We start from the raw sequence: 13,517 nt of genomic DNA, 5'->3' as shown, positions 1-13,517 counted from the left end.
TTTTCCAGATAAAAATCAGGACAGATGCTGATGATGGCTCTGTCTCCAGGGACTGAGCAGCACCATTCCTCTCTCTTTCACAGTTTCCCGAGAGGCAGGGGGCTTGGCAGTTCTTAAGAAACCAGATAAATGGGTGGAAGCCTTCTTCGAGGAGAGAACTCACTCTACCTTCAAGAGCAGAAAATCAAAGGGGAGCTTAATTTGAAGTGACAGGGTGGAGCCATGCCACAAACAAAAAGAACAAAAGAAGGGAAATCAACTTACAGAATACTCAGGAGAGAGACTGTCCCGGTGGAGAACTATTTCCACAAAGTGAGCAGGCATGTCAGTGAGTCTGCAGAGGCCAGCAGGGGCGCGGGCACAGGGAAGATTGTTCTCCGAGGAGAGCTGGTGAGGCTTTGGACAAGGGGCTTTCTTGAAGGAAGCCCAGGGATATGAACTGGAAACCCTGCAGGATCAGATCTCCCTGGTGGTAAGATCCTTCCTATTAAGAGCAGGTCAGGAAAAGGTGGGGGTGCCTCCCTCTCTAGGACCAAGCTAGCAGGGGATGGTTCTGTGGACCCAGGGGTGAAGGTCAAAGGGTGAAATTCTCAGATGCTCCAGTGGTCCCACCATTCCCCAGTCCTGCCTCTTTAACACTCATTGGGTGTCTTCATCTGCATCAGGACTGTGTGGCTCCTCTTCTTACAGCAGCAACAGCAGATGCAGGCAGCTATGGAGGAGGCCAGGGCAATGACGCCAATGACAATGGCGGCAATGGCCAGCCCACTCTGGGCCCGAGTCATGCCCCACTTGCTGCGGTCATCGGTGACCTCAATGGTGGTCAGGTCGGTGTAGTCCTCCACAGTGCTGGTGAACTCAGTGGTGTACGAAATGGAGGTGGTTTCAGGATAGCTGGGAGTGTCTGGGTACTTTGGTGTTTCTGGGTAGCTGGGCACCTCGGGGATCACTGGGACTTGGACACTGGGGACAGCAACATTGATGTTGATGATGATGAGGGACTGGCCCCGGACACTGGCTGGGCTAAAACACACGGGGAGGGTGTCTGTCCCCAACCTGGGCTTGTTGAGCAGGAGCCAATTGTGGAGTGGAAGGATGCCTGAGTCACACCTCCAGGGGTTGTCATAGAGCCGAAGCTCACATAGGTTCCCCAGGTGATCAAAGATGCCCACTGGCAGGTTCTCTAGTTGGTTGTTCTGCAGCTGGATGGTCATGAGACCGTTGACATTGGCGAAGATATTCCCTGGGAGCTGTCTGAGGCGGTTGTTCTGCAGGGAGATGTTCTGCAGGTTGGTCAACATGCGGAAAACGTTCCCGTCCAGCTCCTGCAGGGCATTGGTGTGGAGGGACAGCTCCCGCAGCTCTGCCAGTCCATTGAAAGCGCCGGGGGAGATATAGCCAATCTGGTTGCGGCTAAGGACCAGGACCTGCAACTGGCGGAGGTTGCTGAAGACGTTGTCAGGTAGAGAAGTGAGGTGGTTGTCATAGAGCCAAAGCTCTCGAAGGTTGTGCATGGGCCCAAAGATCCCTGGAGAGAGCTCCTTCAGGGAATTTCCAAAGAGAGTGAGACGATTAAGCTGGGGCAGCTGCATGAAGATGCCGGGGGGCAGCTGGGAGATGTGGTTGTTGGACAGATAAATCTTCTGGAGGTTACGGTTGTTGTGGAAGAGGCCAGGGGAGAGCACACCAATCTGGTTTTGCTGCAGGGCTAGCTCTTCGAGGTTGCCTAGCCCATCAAAAGTGCCCATTGGGATATCTGAGAGTCTGTTCTCACACAGCCGGAGGACCTGGAGGTTGCCTAGGCGCTGGAAGACCCTGGGAGAGAGGTAGGTGAGGCTATTCTTGCACAGATTGAGCTTGTTGAGGACCACCAGGTGGTCAAAGACGCCATCAGGGATGTATTCCAAGTAGTTGCCATGCAACTGCAGCTCCTTGAGGTTGCTGAACTGGGAGAAGTGTGCTGGCTGGATCTGCACCAGCTGATTGCTGGACAGAAGGAGTGACTCAAGGTTGTCCAGGCCCTGGAAGAGGTCGATAGGCAGAACCTGAAGCTTGTTGTTGGCAAGGCTGAGATAACGCAGTGAGCCCAGGTTGCGGAAGGCACCAGGCATGATTTGGGACAGCTCATTCTTCTCAATCCTCAAGGCGATGAGGGCCGAGATGTTGAGGAAGGGGGACTCATTGAGTTCGGTGATGTGTGTGTTGAGGATCTGCAGGCTCATGGCATTCCAGGGCAGAGGGGTGGGCACTGCCACAATACGTGCCCCAGTACACTCCACCTGGGAGGCCCTGGAGCAGGTACACTCGCTAGGGCAGCCATAGTAGGCCAACCCTACACCCCAGACTTGGCAGCCCACCAACAAAAGGAGATAATGTTTCAGTGGCATGGCCTGTGCAAGGAGAGAGAGCATACGAGTCAGGGTCATCTCACCGACACTGCAGCTGTTTTTAAACCAACGTCAATCTTTGATACCAAAAACCAGCTTGCCTTTGAACCCCATCACCACATACCCAACTTACGCTCCTATGGTCTGGTCAGCAAGCCTCTCTGCCTTCCCCCATGCCTTCCTACTTCCATGCCTTTGCCCAAGCAATTCCCCCCACCCGGAGCACTCCTCATCCTAGTCTTTCCCACACTTCCAAGTCTGGCTCAAATGCGGTCACCTCTCCAGATTCCAGGGGTCAGCATCAGCTACCCTCCCACACAGGTGGTCTTCCCAGCCTCCACTGCGGCCCACACCACAGCCGGCTCTGTTTAACACTTGTTCCCATCTGTCTCCTTCACTAGTTGATAAGCATTTCAAGGGCAAGGATATTCACTTTCATCTCCATAGGTTCCTTAAGGCAGGTACAGTTTTTTATCCATTTCTATCCCGCATAGCACCTGAACTTGCTATTTGAACATAGCTTCTTCAGAAGGGACAGAGAGGAAATAAGAACAAATAAATAAAGCCTGAGCCTGGGAAAGATGTTAAGGCCACAAACATGGTTGCCTGCTGGGAGGATCCATAGCAGCCAGCAGAGGCAGGACCAGGCTGCTGATCTGGTGGAAAAGACCACAGGAAGCTTGGCTTTTCCTCTCCCTGGACCCCATCCCCACCCCACCCCACCCAACCCGCCTCCACCCCAACACCACTAACAAACCTGTCTCTTTGTTAACCTTTGTTAACATGTTTCACATGTGCTTTATCTCGGTTTATTTCAAACAGCTTTCTCAATAAAAGGAAATTATCTGCACCACTTCCTGTCTTGCTGGAAGGGGCTGCTACCACTCAACCAATGCCTGGAGTCTCCCTTCTGGGGACTAGTCCACAAAGAAACATTGAGTGGCCTTGAGTAAGTCCCAGAAAACTTAGGATGCACTTTGAGCTAAAAGGTGATAGGTCCAGATACTCCTGTAGGCATGGTGGTGATCTTGAAATGGAACTATATTCACAAAGGTTTGGTGTTGGGGTCGGGGGTGATGATAATGATATGTATAATGTATAATGAACGTGGAAACATGAGATATGAAGACTGGTCCTAGCGCTGAATATCTAAGGCCCACTAATCAGCTGTTTGAATGAAATGTGAGGCCTCCTAGCTCAGCTCCGTCATCTGTTAAATGGGGATGGTAATCTCTGCCCCTTTTTGAGGCTGTTGTGAGGGGGAAATGAGAGAATGGGTGTGAGGTTGTCCTGTGCAAATGTGTGCAGTTGTTCTAAGCTCATCCACAACATGACCTTTACAGACAGAAAGGCCTCAAAGTGCTTCTAAGCTTGGCATTCTTAGACAAGGCACTAAGGATTTCTGTGTATATGTAGAGCCCTTGTCCTTTCTATCTGAGGTTTGAAGGGGTCTCTAACTCACAAAGGGTTAAGAACTGCTGATTATACATCCCCATCATTTTATGGGGAATGTAGGAAGCAGAGAAACTGAGGCTAGATGCTTAAAGCCCAGAGCTCCAGGTTCCTGGTTGAGTGTTAAGGCAGTGCCTCTCCTTTTAATGAGCAAAAATCCTGAGTCAGAGGAAGGAATTTCAGATGAAAGTATATAAAGTATAAACTGGCTGGGTAGAGAAGGTATTTCTCTCGTCTCTGTTTGTTACTCTGAACTCATAGAGTCCAGAGCCTGGCCCATAACTCAGAATGATCCAGGCTTCCCAACCTGGCCTCAGCTCAATGTGCCTCTCCCCTGCCCCTCAACAAGCTTAATCTGAGGATAAAACCCAAGTTCATCTCTCACCCACCCAGACCTTGATTTTTTATTTAATCACAGCCCATCCAAGCCCTGACCTGCTGTATTTTTGCATTAAGGGCTCGACTAAGTATGTAGAATAGTGGAGAAAAGAAAGAATAATAACTTGTCCAATGAAGTTCAGTACAAAGAAATGGGGCCAGATTAAGCCATGGAACACATCTATAAAGATGAACTTACATAGACAAATGTCAGGTCCAGACTTGAGAACAGAAAATAAACAGTCTAAACAGGGGGCAGGGAAAAAGTGACTCAACATCCATCCCAAGAGAATGACTTATTGATGGTAACAAAGAATGGAGACTGTCTACAAAAGGTAGTGTGATCTTAGACTGCATTAATAGAAGTATTAAATATAGGAAAAAGGAGGTTATGGTCTTACTCTACACTGCCATGATCAGGCCACCCTGATCAGTTCCACCCTGAACTTCAAGAAGGGCAATGACAAACTGCTCTCTTGAGGCCTTCGATGATAAGGGGACCTAGAAACCAGAACATCCCCTTGGAGTGACTTACAAAAGGTGAAGCTCTAATTGCTCCTGGTGACATGCTAGGTAGCACTTATTTATTTATAATGTATACTCCTATACTCGGTGTGCCTCAAAATGGTGCCACAGCCCAAATGTCAGAGACAGGCACTAAATTAAATGTTCACAACTTGGCAAGCCACGACATTCTCTGTTGAATTTACCATCTGTCAATGAGGGTGTGGGTGAGACTCCCTCTGAGGACCCATCTAAGTCTGCATTGCCCATCTAGGGAGGGGGCATCAGCCAGCCCCAGAAAGGGCCCAGGGCCAAGGCAGGGTGCCTCGTGGCTTGGGAGAAGGAGGGAAAAGATAATTCCTTTATGGGAACAGAGCCACTGTTGTTGGAAATGGACCACACTCAGCTTGACAAATATTGCAAGAATTTGCAGATTTTCCTTTTTATAAATCCTCATGAATGCAGAGCCCACCCCAGCACCACATGCAGTGGTTTCCTGTTTTCCAGTGTTTGTTACCGCACAGCTGGCACTGACTGCTCCAAAGGACCCCCAAAGAGCCCACCTCAAACCCAGCTGCAGAGCCCTCAGGGGAGGGAGGGGCTGCAGAAACCGGGCTGGAGAGCCAGCTGGGGCCTGGCATTTTCAGCAAGTGTTGCAGGCACAGGCGGCAGCCCTTGGCCCTCGAGCTCAGCACACAGCAGCCTAATAGCCCACGCTGCCCAGTGCCGCTTGGCAGCCATGACAAATGCCAGTTAAAGACCCACAAAGCTGCTCTAATTACACCCTCCTCTCCCAGGAGGCAGAGTGCGTCCTCAGTCACTGCAGCAACTCGGTCCAGGCCCTGTTCTGGGAGGGGGCACAACCTGGCGTCTGTCGCTGGCCTGGGAATTCAGTGAGCTGAGCAGACAGACAGCTCACCTGGACACTGTGACGCAGTCCCTCCCCAGGAGTAGAAGCACTTGGAGCAGGCGCTCAGGCTGTGGGTCTCTTCAGCAAGAACAGCCTGTGATTCATGAACAAACACATAATTAGCCTCAAAGTCCTGGGCTCTGTTGGTTGGTGGGTTGGGACTGTTAGGGTTTAATACCATCATTCACATTCTCTAAGCATGAGGTTCCCTGGGAGGAGACGGCCTCTTCTATCAATGCCACAGAGCAAAGCCTTTGGAAAGAGCCTGAGAGATAAATGTGCTACGCTGGTCTTGATACTAAGCTTGAATGAGTGTGAGTTTAGGCAAATTCTCCAGGTCTCAGTTTCCCCTCCTGTAAAGGCTTCCAAGGGTTCTGGGCGGCTCTGATATCTTCTAACTTGAGACAAAAGGGAGATTTGGCCCAAAGCCCCACCATTCTCTCCATCTTCTCCTCCTTACAGGTCACCCCGAACTGCCAGCAGTGCGATCTGCCCAGCCCCACCTTCAGGCCAAGTGGAGCTTGTACCCATCTTCCAGGCCCACCTTATGCCAGGCAGGGCAGTCCCACTTGTTAATTGGTGTATCTTCACACAGCTAATAGCCATTTCATGGTATCCGGGAGCTGAGAGAGGCCTTAGGGAGCCTCTGGTCCTGCCCCCTCCCAATGCACATGGGGAAACTGAGGCCCAGGGAGGAAATCTCCCACCCTGGCCAGTACCCTCTTCCCAGCAAAGTCTCCCTAAACATGTCCTCATCTGCAGTAAGATGTTGCTTGATCAGCTGACTGGGACAACAGGTTTAGGATGGTTGAGGGGTGTCTCCTCCCCTCACCCTGCCAGCCAGTGTCGGCCTCCATCAAGCTCTCACAGGTGCTCGGTCCTAAGGGTCTGAAGGCACTAAATGTCTAACTGGGAGGCTCAGGGCACCCAGACCGCCCCACCTCACTAAACAGGGGTAACTGCCCCCTCCAGGTCAGTACATAAAAATCACCTGGAAGTGCCTGGGAAGCTTGCTTATAGAACTGACCTCATGGCGTTGTAGCTGTGAGGATTAAATGAGTTAATACCTGTAAATCCCTTAGATTTATTCTTGGCACAAAGTGAGGACCCAATAAATGTTGCTTACAATTATTCATTCTGCTGTGGAGGAAAAGCAAGGTTTCTGGAGACTCCACCCTCAGAGATCCTGATTCCCAAGTCTGAAGGGCCCAAGACCTTGCACATTTAACAAATTCCTCAAATGACTGTAACATAGGTCTCCACAACCCACACTCAGAAGCTCCACTCAAGGCCCAGACAAGCTGGGCCCCCATGCTCTTGAACTGGATCATTTACTGCCAAGAACAGAAAGATGGACCTGGGATGGGAAAGGCTGAAGGTCAGGCCACAGGCCTGGTCAGCTCCCTGTATCATTATTTCCCCCAGTGACCTTTTCTGCATCCCTGTCAGGAATCAAGGTTTGTGCTAAGCTAAACCCAGACCTCTGCTTCCAGAAGCAGAGCTTAGAGCCCAGGGTATTAGAGGTGTAAGGGTCTTTGAGATCATCTGGTCAACCCATATGGTCATTTTGTACATGGGAAAACTAAGGGACCCAGAGGGAGGATGGGACTTGCCCAAGGTCACACAGTCACTTGAAGATTTCTTACACCTAGATCTACCTATCCATAGAGCTTGGTGAACCTCTGAACCTTGTCACAAGCCTTTTGGAACTTGTTAGATATCTGTCTGGCAGAGCTTGGAAGAGGAGAAGAGATGGCTTTGCTCCCTCCATCCTAAAATGACCTCAGGCTCATATACAATCCACCCTCCAGCTGCCCAGCATTATGAGCAAAGGTCAAGTCACTCTCCCAACTCCCAGGCTATATGTTTTGAGGAATGTTCTTCCTTGGCGTTGTTCTGATGCTTGTGTTTGCTGAATTTCACCTGAGTGGCCTGGGGCTGGAGGGAAGGAACAGATGGGGTCACCAGAAGAGTTGATCTCAATATACAGCCCCATTGAGGGGGGTACCCAATTAAGAATGCTCTACCCCAAACACAAAGCATCTCAGAGCCCAAGGGAAGACTGGCCACACCCTCATCCCCCACCTGGATCAATTGTTGACCCCATCTCTCATGACCCTTCAAAACCAAAATATTTTTCATTTGTTTAAAAAAGAAAATGAGGAAGAAAAAGCTAGTCCTTTCCAGCCCCGAAGTTAGAGAGATAGAGCTCCCTGCAGAGGCCTGAGTACGGCCGTACTTAGCTTGGCAAAAGCAGCAGGAGATACTGGCAAACTTGCCAGCGGAGCAGGGAGAAACTCCCACTCGGGGCTTTTGTTAAAGAAACCATGGGTAACAGCCCCTTCTCAGGGTAACACCTGGGGGCTCAGATTAGGTACAAATGGATCAGCCCCTCATCAAAGCATCTTGGAAATGGTTTCTAAATCCTGTGTCCCAGAAGCCAAGGGAGGCAGTGAAACCAGAAGCTGCAGCCCATCTTTCGTGGTCAGGGTTTAGGGAAGCAAATTGCCATGTGTAATCACAGCCTCAGAGTGCTTGCTGGCAGGATCGAGCTGGGACAACTTCTCTCCCATATCTTCTTATTTCTCCACATCTGGATCTATTCCCACCTATGTGCCACCCCACCCCTTCTGTTTATTGAGCAAGCCCAGATAGTATCCCCCGGACCTGGGAAAAACCTCCCATGGGCACCCTGACTTCCTGCAGCATCCGTTCAGAACCCTTTCCCATGGCCTGACCTCTCTCACATGCTAATGTCATCAAGGCAGAGCCCGCCCAGCTGACTCAGGACCACAGGCAAATGGGACCGTCTGGCCCTGAATGTATCCCAGATGTTTAGCTGATGCACAGTAAAAGAAATGACAGCCGTTAGAGAATTCTAAATTAGGAGCCAGTGGCACCAAAGTGCCATCTGAAAGCCGCCTGAGATACAGTGATATAATCCCAGAAAATCATAAAGGAGAAGCCAGAGTGTGATGGACAGGTATCTAGCACCTTCAGTCTGGATCATGTGTCATCCATGAGAGAGTCCCAGCCTGCCCTTAGTGACATACTTGGCCCTCGAGGTAGACTGGCTCTCTCACACGTTGACACAGGTAGACTCTGGAAGGTTCTGGTTTTCCACAATTAGTTCCTTGCCCAGCTCTTGCTTCTACATTTGAGCAGAGATGCTGGTAGAGGTACAACAGTCACAATTTTAAGTGCACTCCAGGCTTATCACAAGTCCATCTCCAGCCCTGACTCTCCCTGCTCAAAGCCACCGCCGAACACTGGCTGGTAAGAGGGGAAAGCTGCCGGAGTGGGGCCGCCTAAGCCACACACAAACTTAGAACCTGGAACGATTCTGAGCCCACAGATGAAATCCAAACTGGAAAGCCAGGCACCAGCACATCTGCTGAAGTCGCTTTTGTAGCAGGTGTGAGTGTGAAAAGAGCACAGATCCTCACCTGGGAAAATCCCCTGAGCCAAGGCCTCAGTGGTCCTGTACGGACTCAAATGCAGGGCAGGCCGCTGGCGGACACCCCAGTAAGTGCCAGGGACAAAGACACAGGTTTGATCAAGTAACCTGAATCTTAAGAAGAGAAACTCCTTGCCAGTGGAGCTAGAATCCGAGGGAGGTAACTCTTTGGCTAACTGGTGTGATAACTTGGTCCACTTTCAGTGCGTCCTGCATCTTAGAACATCTTCTCTGCACCCCAAGTTGACATCATGGGGCAGTGAGGGCAACTGAAGGCTAGTCACAGGTTCGCAGAGGAGGCTGGTGGCCCCGGGCGCCTGGGCAATGTGTGGACAGCCACGCATCCCTCCAGGGAGGGTTCTTTTTGGCAGCGCTCTGAGCTCATCCCCAGGCACCACGCCAGCCCTGCCCTTTCTGGAGTCTCTCCCCGGGGAGCAGGGTCGGCGGAGACGGGGTGGGGTATGATAACGGAGCTTTCCACGCGGGTAGAAGGGAGGGGTAGAGATGGGGCCGGCCGCCTACTTACCAGCAGCTCGGGCCTGCCCGCCCGCCGTCGACCAGAGGCGAGCCGTAGAGGACGTGGGACGGCTCACGGCTGCAGCATGAGTGCGGCTGGCCGCTCGCTCCCGGTATTTAAACGGTCCCGGCGTGAGTCACCGCAGGGGGCGGTGTCGGCGCGGTGGCGGGGAGGGGCGACTGAGCCACGCAGCGCCCCCCGACGTGCAAGGACGGCCAGCGCCTCCAGGGGAGCCACAGCCTGCGCGCTCAAGTGGAAGGGGTTTTCCACATTTATTTTTAGGAACATATCTTTGTCTTTTCTCTTTTCCTGCAGTGTTTCTTTTGGACTCACTCGCTGCATTGGCCATTGTGGCTCTAGAAAGGGCATGCATTCTTTTCTTTTTCTTTAAACTATACTCGAGAGTAATTTCAAATTTACAAAAAAGCGTGCAAGAATAGTACAAGGAGCACTCTTATTTGCCTAACCTATTGTTAACATTTTGGAAAAATTCTTTAATTCCAAAGAATAAGTTAGACCCGTGGTGTCCCTTCTAAAAACGATGTTTCAGTTCCCTCCTGACATCATCCAATGTCCCCTCACTGCCCCCTCATACGCAAAGAAGTCAAGGGACATATCTGAGATGAGGGGCTCCCTAGGCCCTTGCCTCGGTGTGGGAGCCCCTCACAGGCACCCCTGTGAGGGAGAATTAACCATTTCTATTCACGGTGTCACCAAGAGGGCTGGAAAAGAGGACTGAGCCATGTTTGGAGGGGACAGGCTGCCATACCCCTGCTTCTACTCCAGGAAGGAGCTTCAACTTGGTCTGAGCTGTGTTTGTTAAGCCACCTGCCCCTGGCTCAGTTTACCCTCTCAGCCAAGTGGGGAGAGTGATATTTACACGCAGGGCCTCATGGAATGCCAAGAGCCTAATTAATGTTTGCACCGTGCTTTGAGATCCGTGATGAAAGGAAAACATAAAAGTGCATAGTGTTATTACCGAAATAGTCATTTGGGTGGCTTCCCATGGTCAAGCCCTACCACCCGAGTCATGACACATGCCTCCTCACCATAGCACCGTGAGTCAGAGCCAGAAACAAAAAGTGCCCTGTCCATGAGCCCAAGTGACACGTGCCTGAGAGGGGTGGGCACTGCTTAGAGCAGGTCTCCACATGGCTTCCAGCCCAAGCTCTTCAAGCCAGTGTCGCTTTCAAATGATACTCCACATGGAGAACTCTTACTACCCTAGGGCTTCCACATCCCAATACTGGAGTCTTCAACTGCATTTGCATAGAACCTTCGAGAATAAGAATGTCCTCTCTTTACCATCTTTCTTTTCTCTCGAATCCTAACATTCAGACACTCTATGCCACACCCTGTGCTGGGAGCTGTGGACAACACAGGGATGAATCAGGTACATTTCTTGCCCATAAAGAGCTGACACTCAGTGGGGAGGGAGGAAGAATTTACATTAAAGAAGCACCTACTGTGAACCAGAGAGCCCACAGGTTCCTTATTACATTTATACATTATTTTATCTATACCAAGTTTCTCAGCCTCACCACTATTGACATTTGGGGCCAGAGAAGTTTTTGTTGTGAGGAACTTTCCTGTGTATTGTAAAATGCTTAGAGCATCCCTAGTCTCTACCCACCAGATACCAGTAGCATCCCTCCCAAGTTGTGACAATCAAAAATGTCTCTACACATTGCCAAATGTCCCCTGGGGAATCAACACACACACACACACACACACACACACACACACACACACCAGGTCTGGTCTACCAAATAATCCTGTGAGTGGGAGTAATTGCTCCCATTTTACAGATAGGAAAACTGAGGCCCAGGGCAGTGAACTAATTTCCCCAAAGCCACACACTAAGTGACACCACCAGCCTATGCATTGATTGTATGCTATTTACACCACTGTTGTTGGGTTGTGTGCTCCGATGCATGTAACTGCTGTCGATGGAAGTGAGACTGTGTAGATTAAGGATTGTGAGATGATGCAGGGAGCAAGCTCACTGATAGAACCTTCCTCAGGGTCAGGTTGATAATGTGGGTGCATCTGAAGGGATGGGGCTTAAGTTTCATGTAGAAGGTGGCCTCAAAAGGTGAGTGGGACCTGGAAATGTGGGGAGTGTGAGTTAAGGAAAATCATCAAATCAGAGCAAGGAGAGAGCGCTCTGGACCAAAGACTGAGTTTGGCTGGAGCCCAAGTGTGTGGCAGGCTTCATTGGGGAGGTCTAAGATATCCCCCTCAGGAGTTCAATATCCTTCTGCAGGTGATAGGGAGACAATAAAGGTTTTAGAGGAGGGGAGAGGCATGGTCAGAGCTACACTGCAGGAAATGTAGTATGGCAGGTTTTCCAGCTTGGAGGACCCTTGGGTGTCCACAGAGCACCAGTTTTCAAAGCACTCCTTTCATCCTCTTTGGTCCTCATGATAGAACGTAGGTTTCAATACAGTAACCAGACCATGAAGGAAGGGCCATTTTCCAAGATTAAGGGTGGCTATAGGGTTCCAACTGTAGGACTTCTGAGTTTCAGTCCACTGAGAACCCCTCTTTCATCAAGAAGGAGTTTCTCTCCCACAGAGAAAACAAAATGGCCCCAGTCTGCCCCCAGAAGTGTGATCTATTATTGGTGAAAGTAAAAGCCTGATTCACCACCCACAGGCCCTGAAAACCTCAGGGCTCACTCACTTCCCAGTCCCCCTAGGAGATCCAGAAGGGCCAGGATTCCCTCACGGCGTCAGGGAACTCTGATCCTTCCCACCCACACATGCTTCTCTAGTCTAGTTAATAAGCATAGAATCCACGGAACTGGAGGTCATGTGATCTAGCCTCCCCACTGGGGAGGAAGTCCTTCCATAGCACCCTCGAGAGATGGAGTTATGACCCTGCTAGGTTCACTTCAAGGATGGGGTGGGCAGTGCCACACAATGAGGTCCCCTTGGTAGGCTGGCGGAATAAAAAAGATGGAGAACACCTGGGGTTGGCAAGGATATGGGTGGTCTTTATTGGTGGGAATACAAATTTCTAGAGCCATAGTTATCAAAATTCAAAATGTGTAAACCCACTCACCAGGGTCAGAGCCTATAAGCAGACATGACCATGTGTATGTTTACAAAGCTGTATGTTCAAGAAAGCTCATTACAACACTGTTTGTAATAACAGATCATTGTAAATAATGCAAATGTCCATCCATAAGACAATGATTCCATGCATCGTGAAAATCCTTACCCAGTAACCAATTTGAAAAGATAGGGTACATCTTTATTTACTGAGGAAGGAAAGTATATGCATTATATTAAACAGGTTAATATATAGGGTGGGTAAAAGTAGGTTTACAGTTGTGAGTGCATGAAACACAGTTTATTCTTGTATTTTTATCAATTATTGTATTATTTTCCATATGAACAACTATAGACCTACTTTTGCCCCACCCTGTATATATAATAGAATTGTGCTTATTGGTTTTAGAGGGAAAAAACATAAATGTGTAACTTCTCAGTTGTATATCAACATATGGGAAACGTAGTGAAGAAAACAATTTCACTCTTTATCAGTCATAATCACACAAAAAGCCAGAAGATGGTACAAAACATTAGTTTTCCCATCAAATGGCCCTCCATTGCCCACGGAGATGGCTGCAGGTGGGCATCCAGGGTTCTTCTGTCTGCCTGTGCCCCCACCTCTCTCCTTCCCCAGGTCACCTTCTCTGCTCTCACCTTCTGCTCCCCTTGCAGTGGCACAGCCATGTTGGATGCAGAGATGGCCATGGGGTCCTCGAGCTCCCAATGGGCAGCTGTGGTTCCATCTCATTCCCACTGACTGTTCTCTGAAGGAGGAATTGTAGGTTGTTCCTCAGAGCTGTGAGTCTCAAAGACCAACAGGCATCCCCTGTGTTGATGTGGACAGCCTTTCACA

At 50.0% G+C, this 13,517-nt stretch overlaps 1 protein-coding gene across 1 annotated transcript; it reads right to left on the bottom strand.

Moving 5' to 3' along the window:
- Positions 1 to 583: 583 nt before the first annotated feature.
- LRRC15 (leucine rich repeat containing 15) lies at positions 584 to 2,387 on the bottom strand. The gene has a single exon (XM_016200170.2). The coding sequence runs from the start codon at positions 2,385 to 2,387 to the stop codon at positions 633 to 635; it is 1,755 nt and encodes a 584-aa protein (XP_016055656.1). The 3' UTR covers positions 584 to 632.
- Positions 2,388 to 13,517: the final 11,130 nt, after the last annotated feature.

Source organism: Miniopterus natalensis, chromosome 6 (genome assembly GCF_054644295.1).
Source record: "Miniopterus natalensis isolate mMinNat1 chromosome 6, mMinNat1.hap1, whole genome shotgun sequence".
NCBI classification, from domain to species: domain Eukaryota; kingdom Metazoa; phylum Chordata; class Mammalia; order Chiroptera; family Miniopteridae; genus Miniopterus; species Miniopterus natalensis.
The sequence above is the reverse complement of the archived record's forward strand: the minus strand, read 5'-3'. Positions and strand labels throughout refer to the sequence as shown.

Excerpts from the sequence above, each read along its gene's own strand:
- LRRC15 (XM_016200170.2), bottom strand. The coding sequence starts at position 2,387 with ATGCCACTGAAACATTATCTCCTTTTGTTGGTGGGCTGCCAAGTCTGG.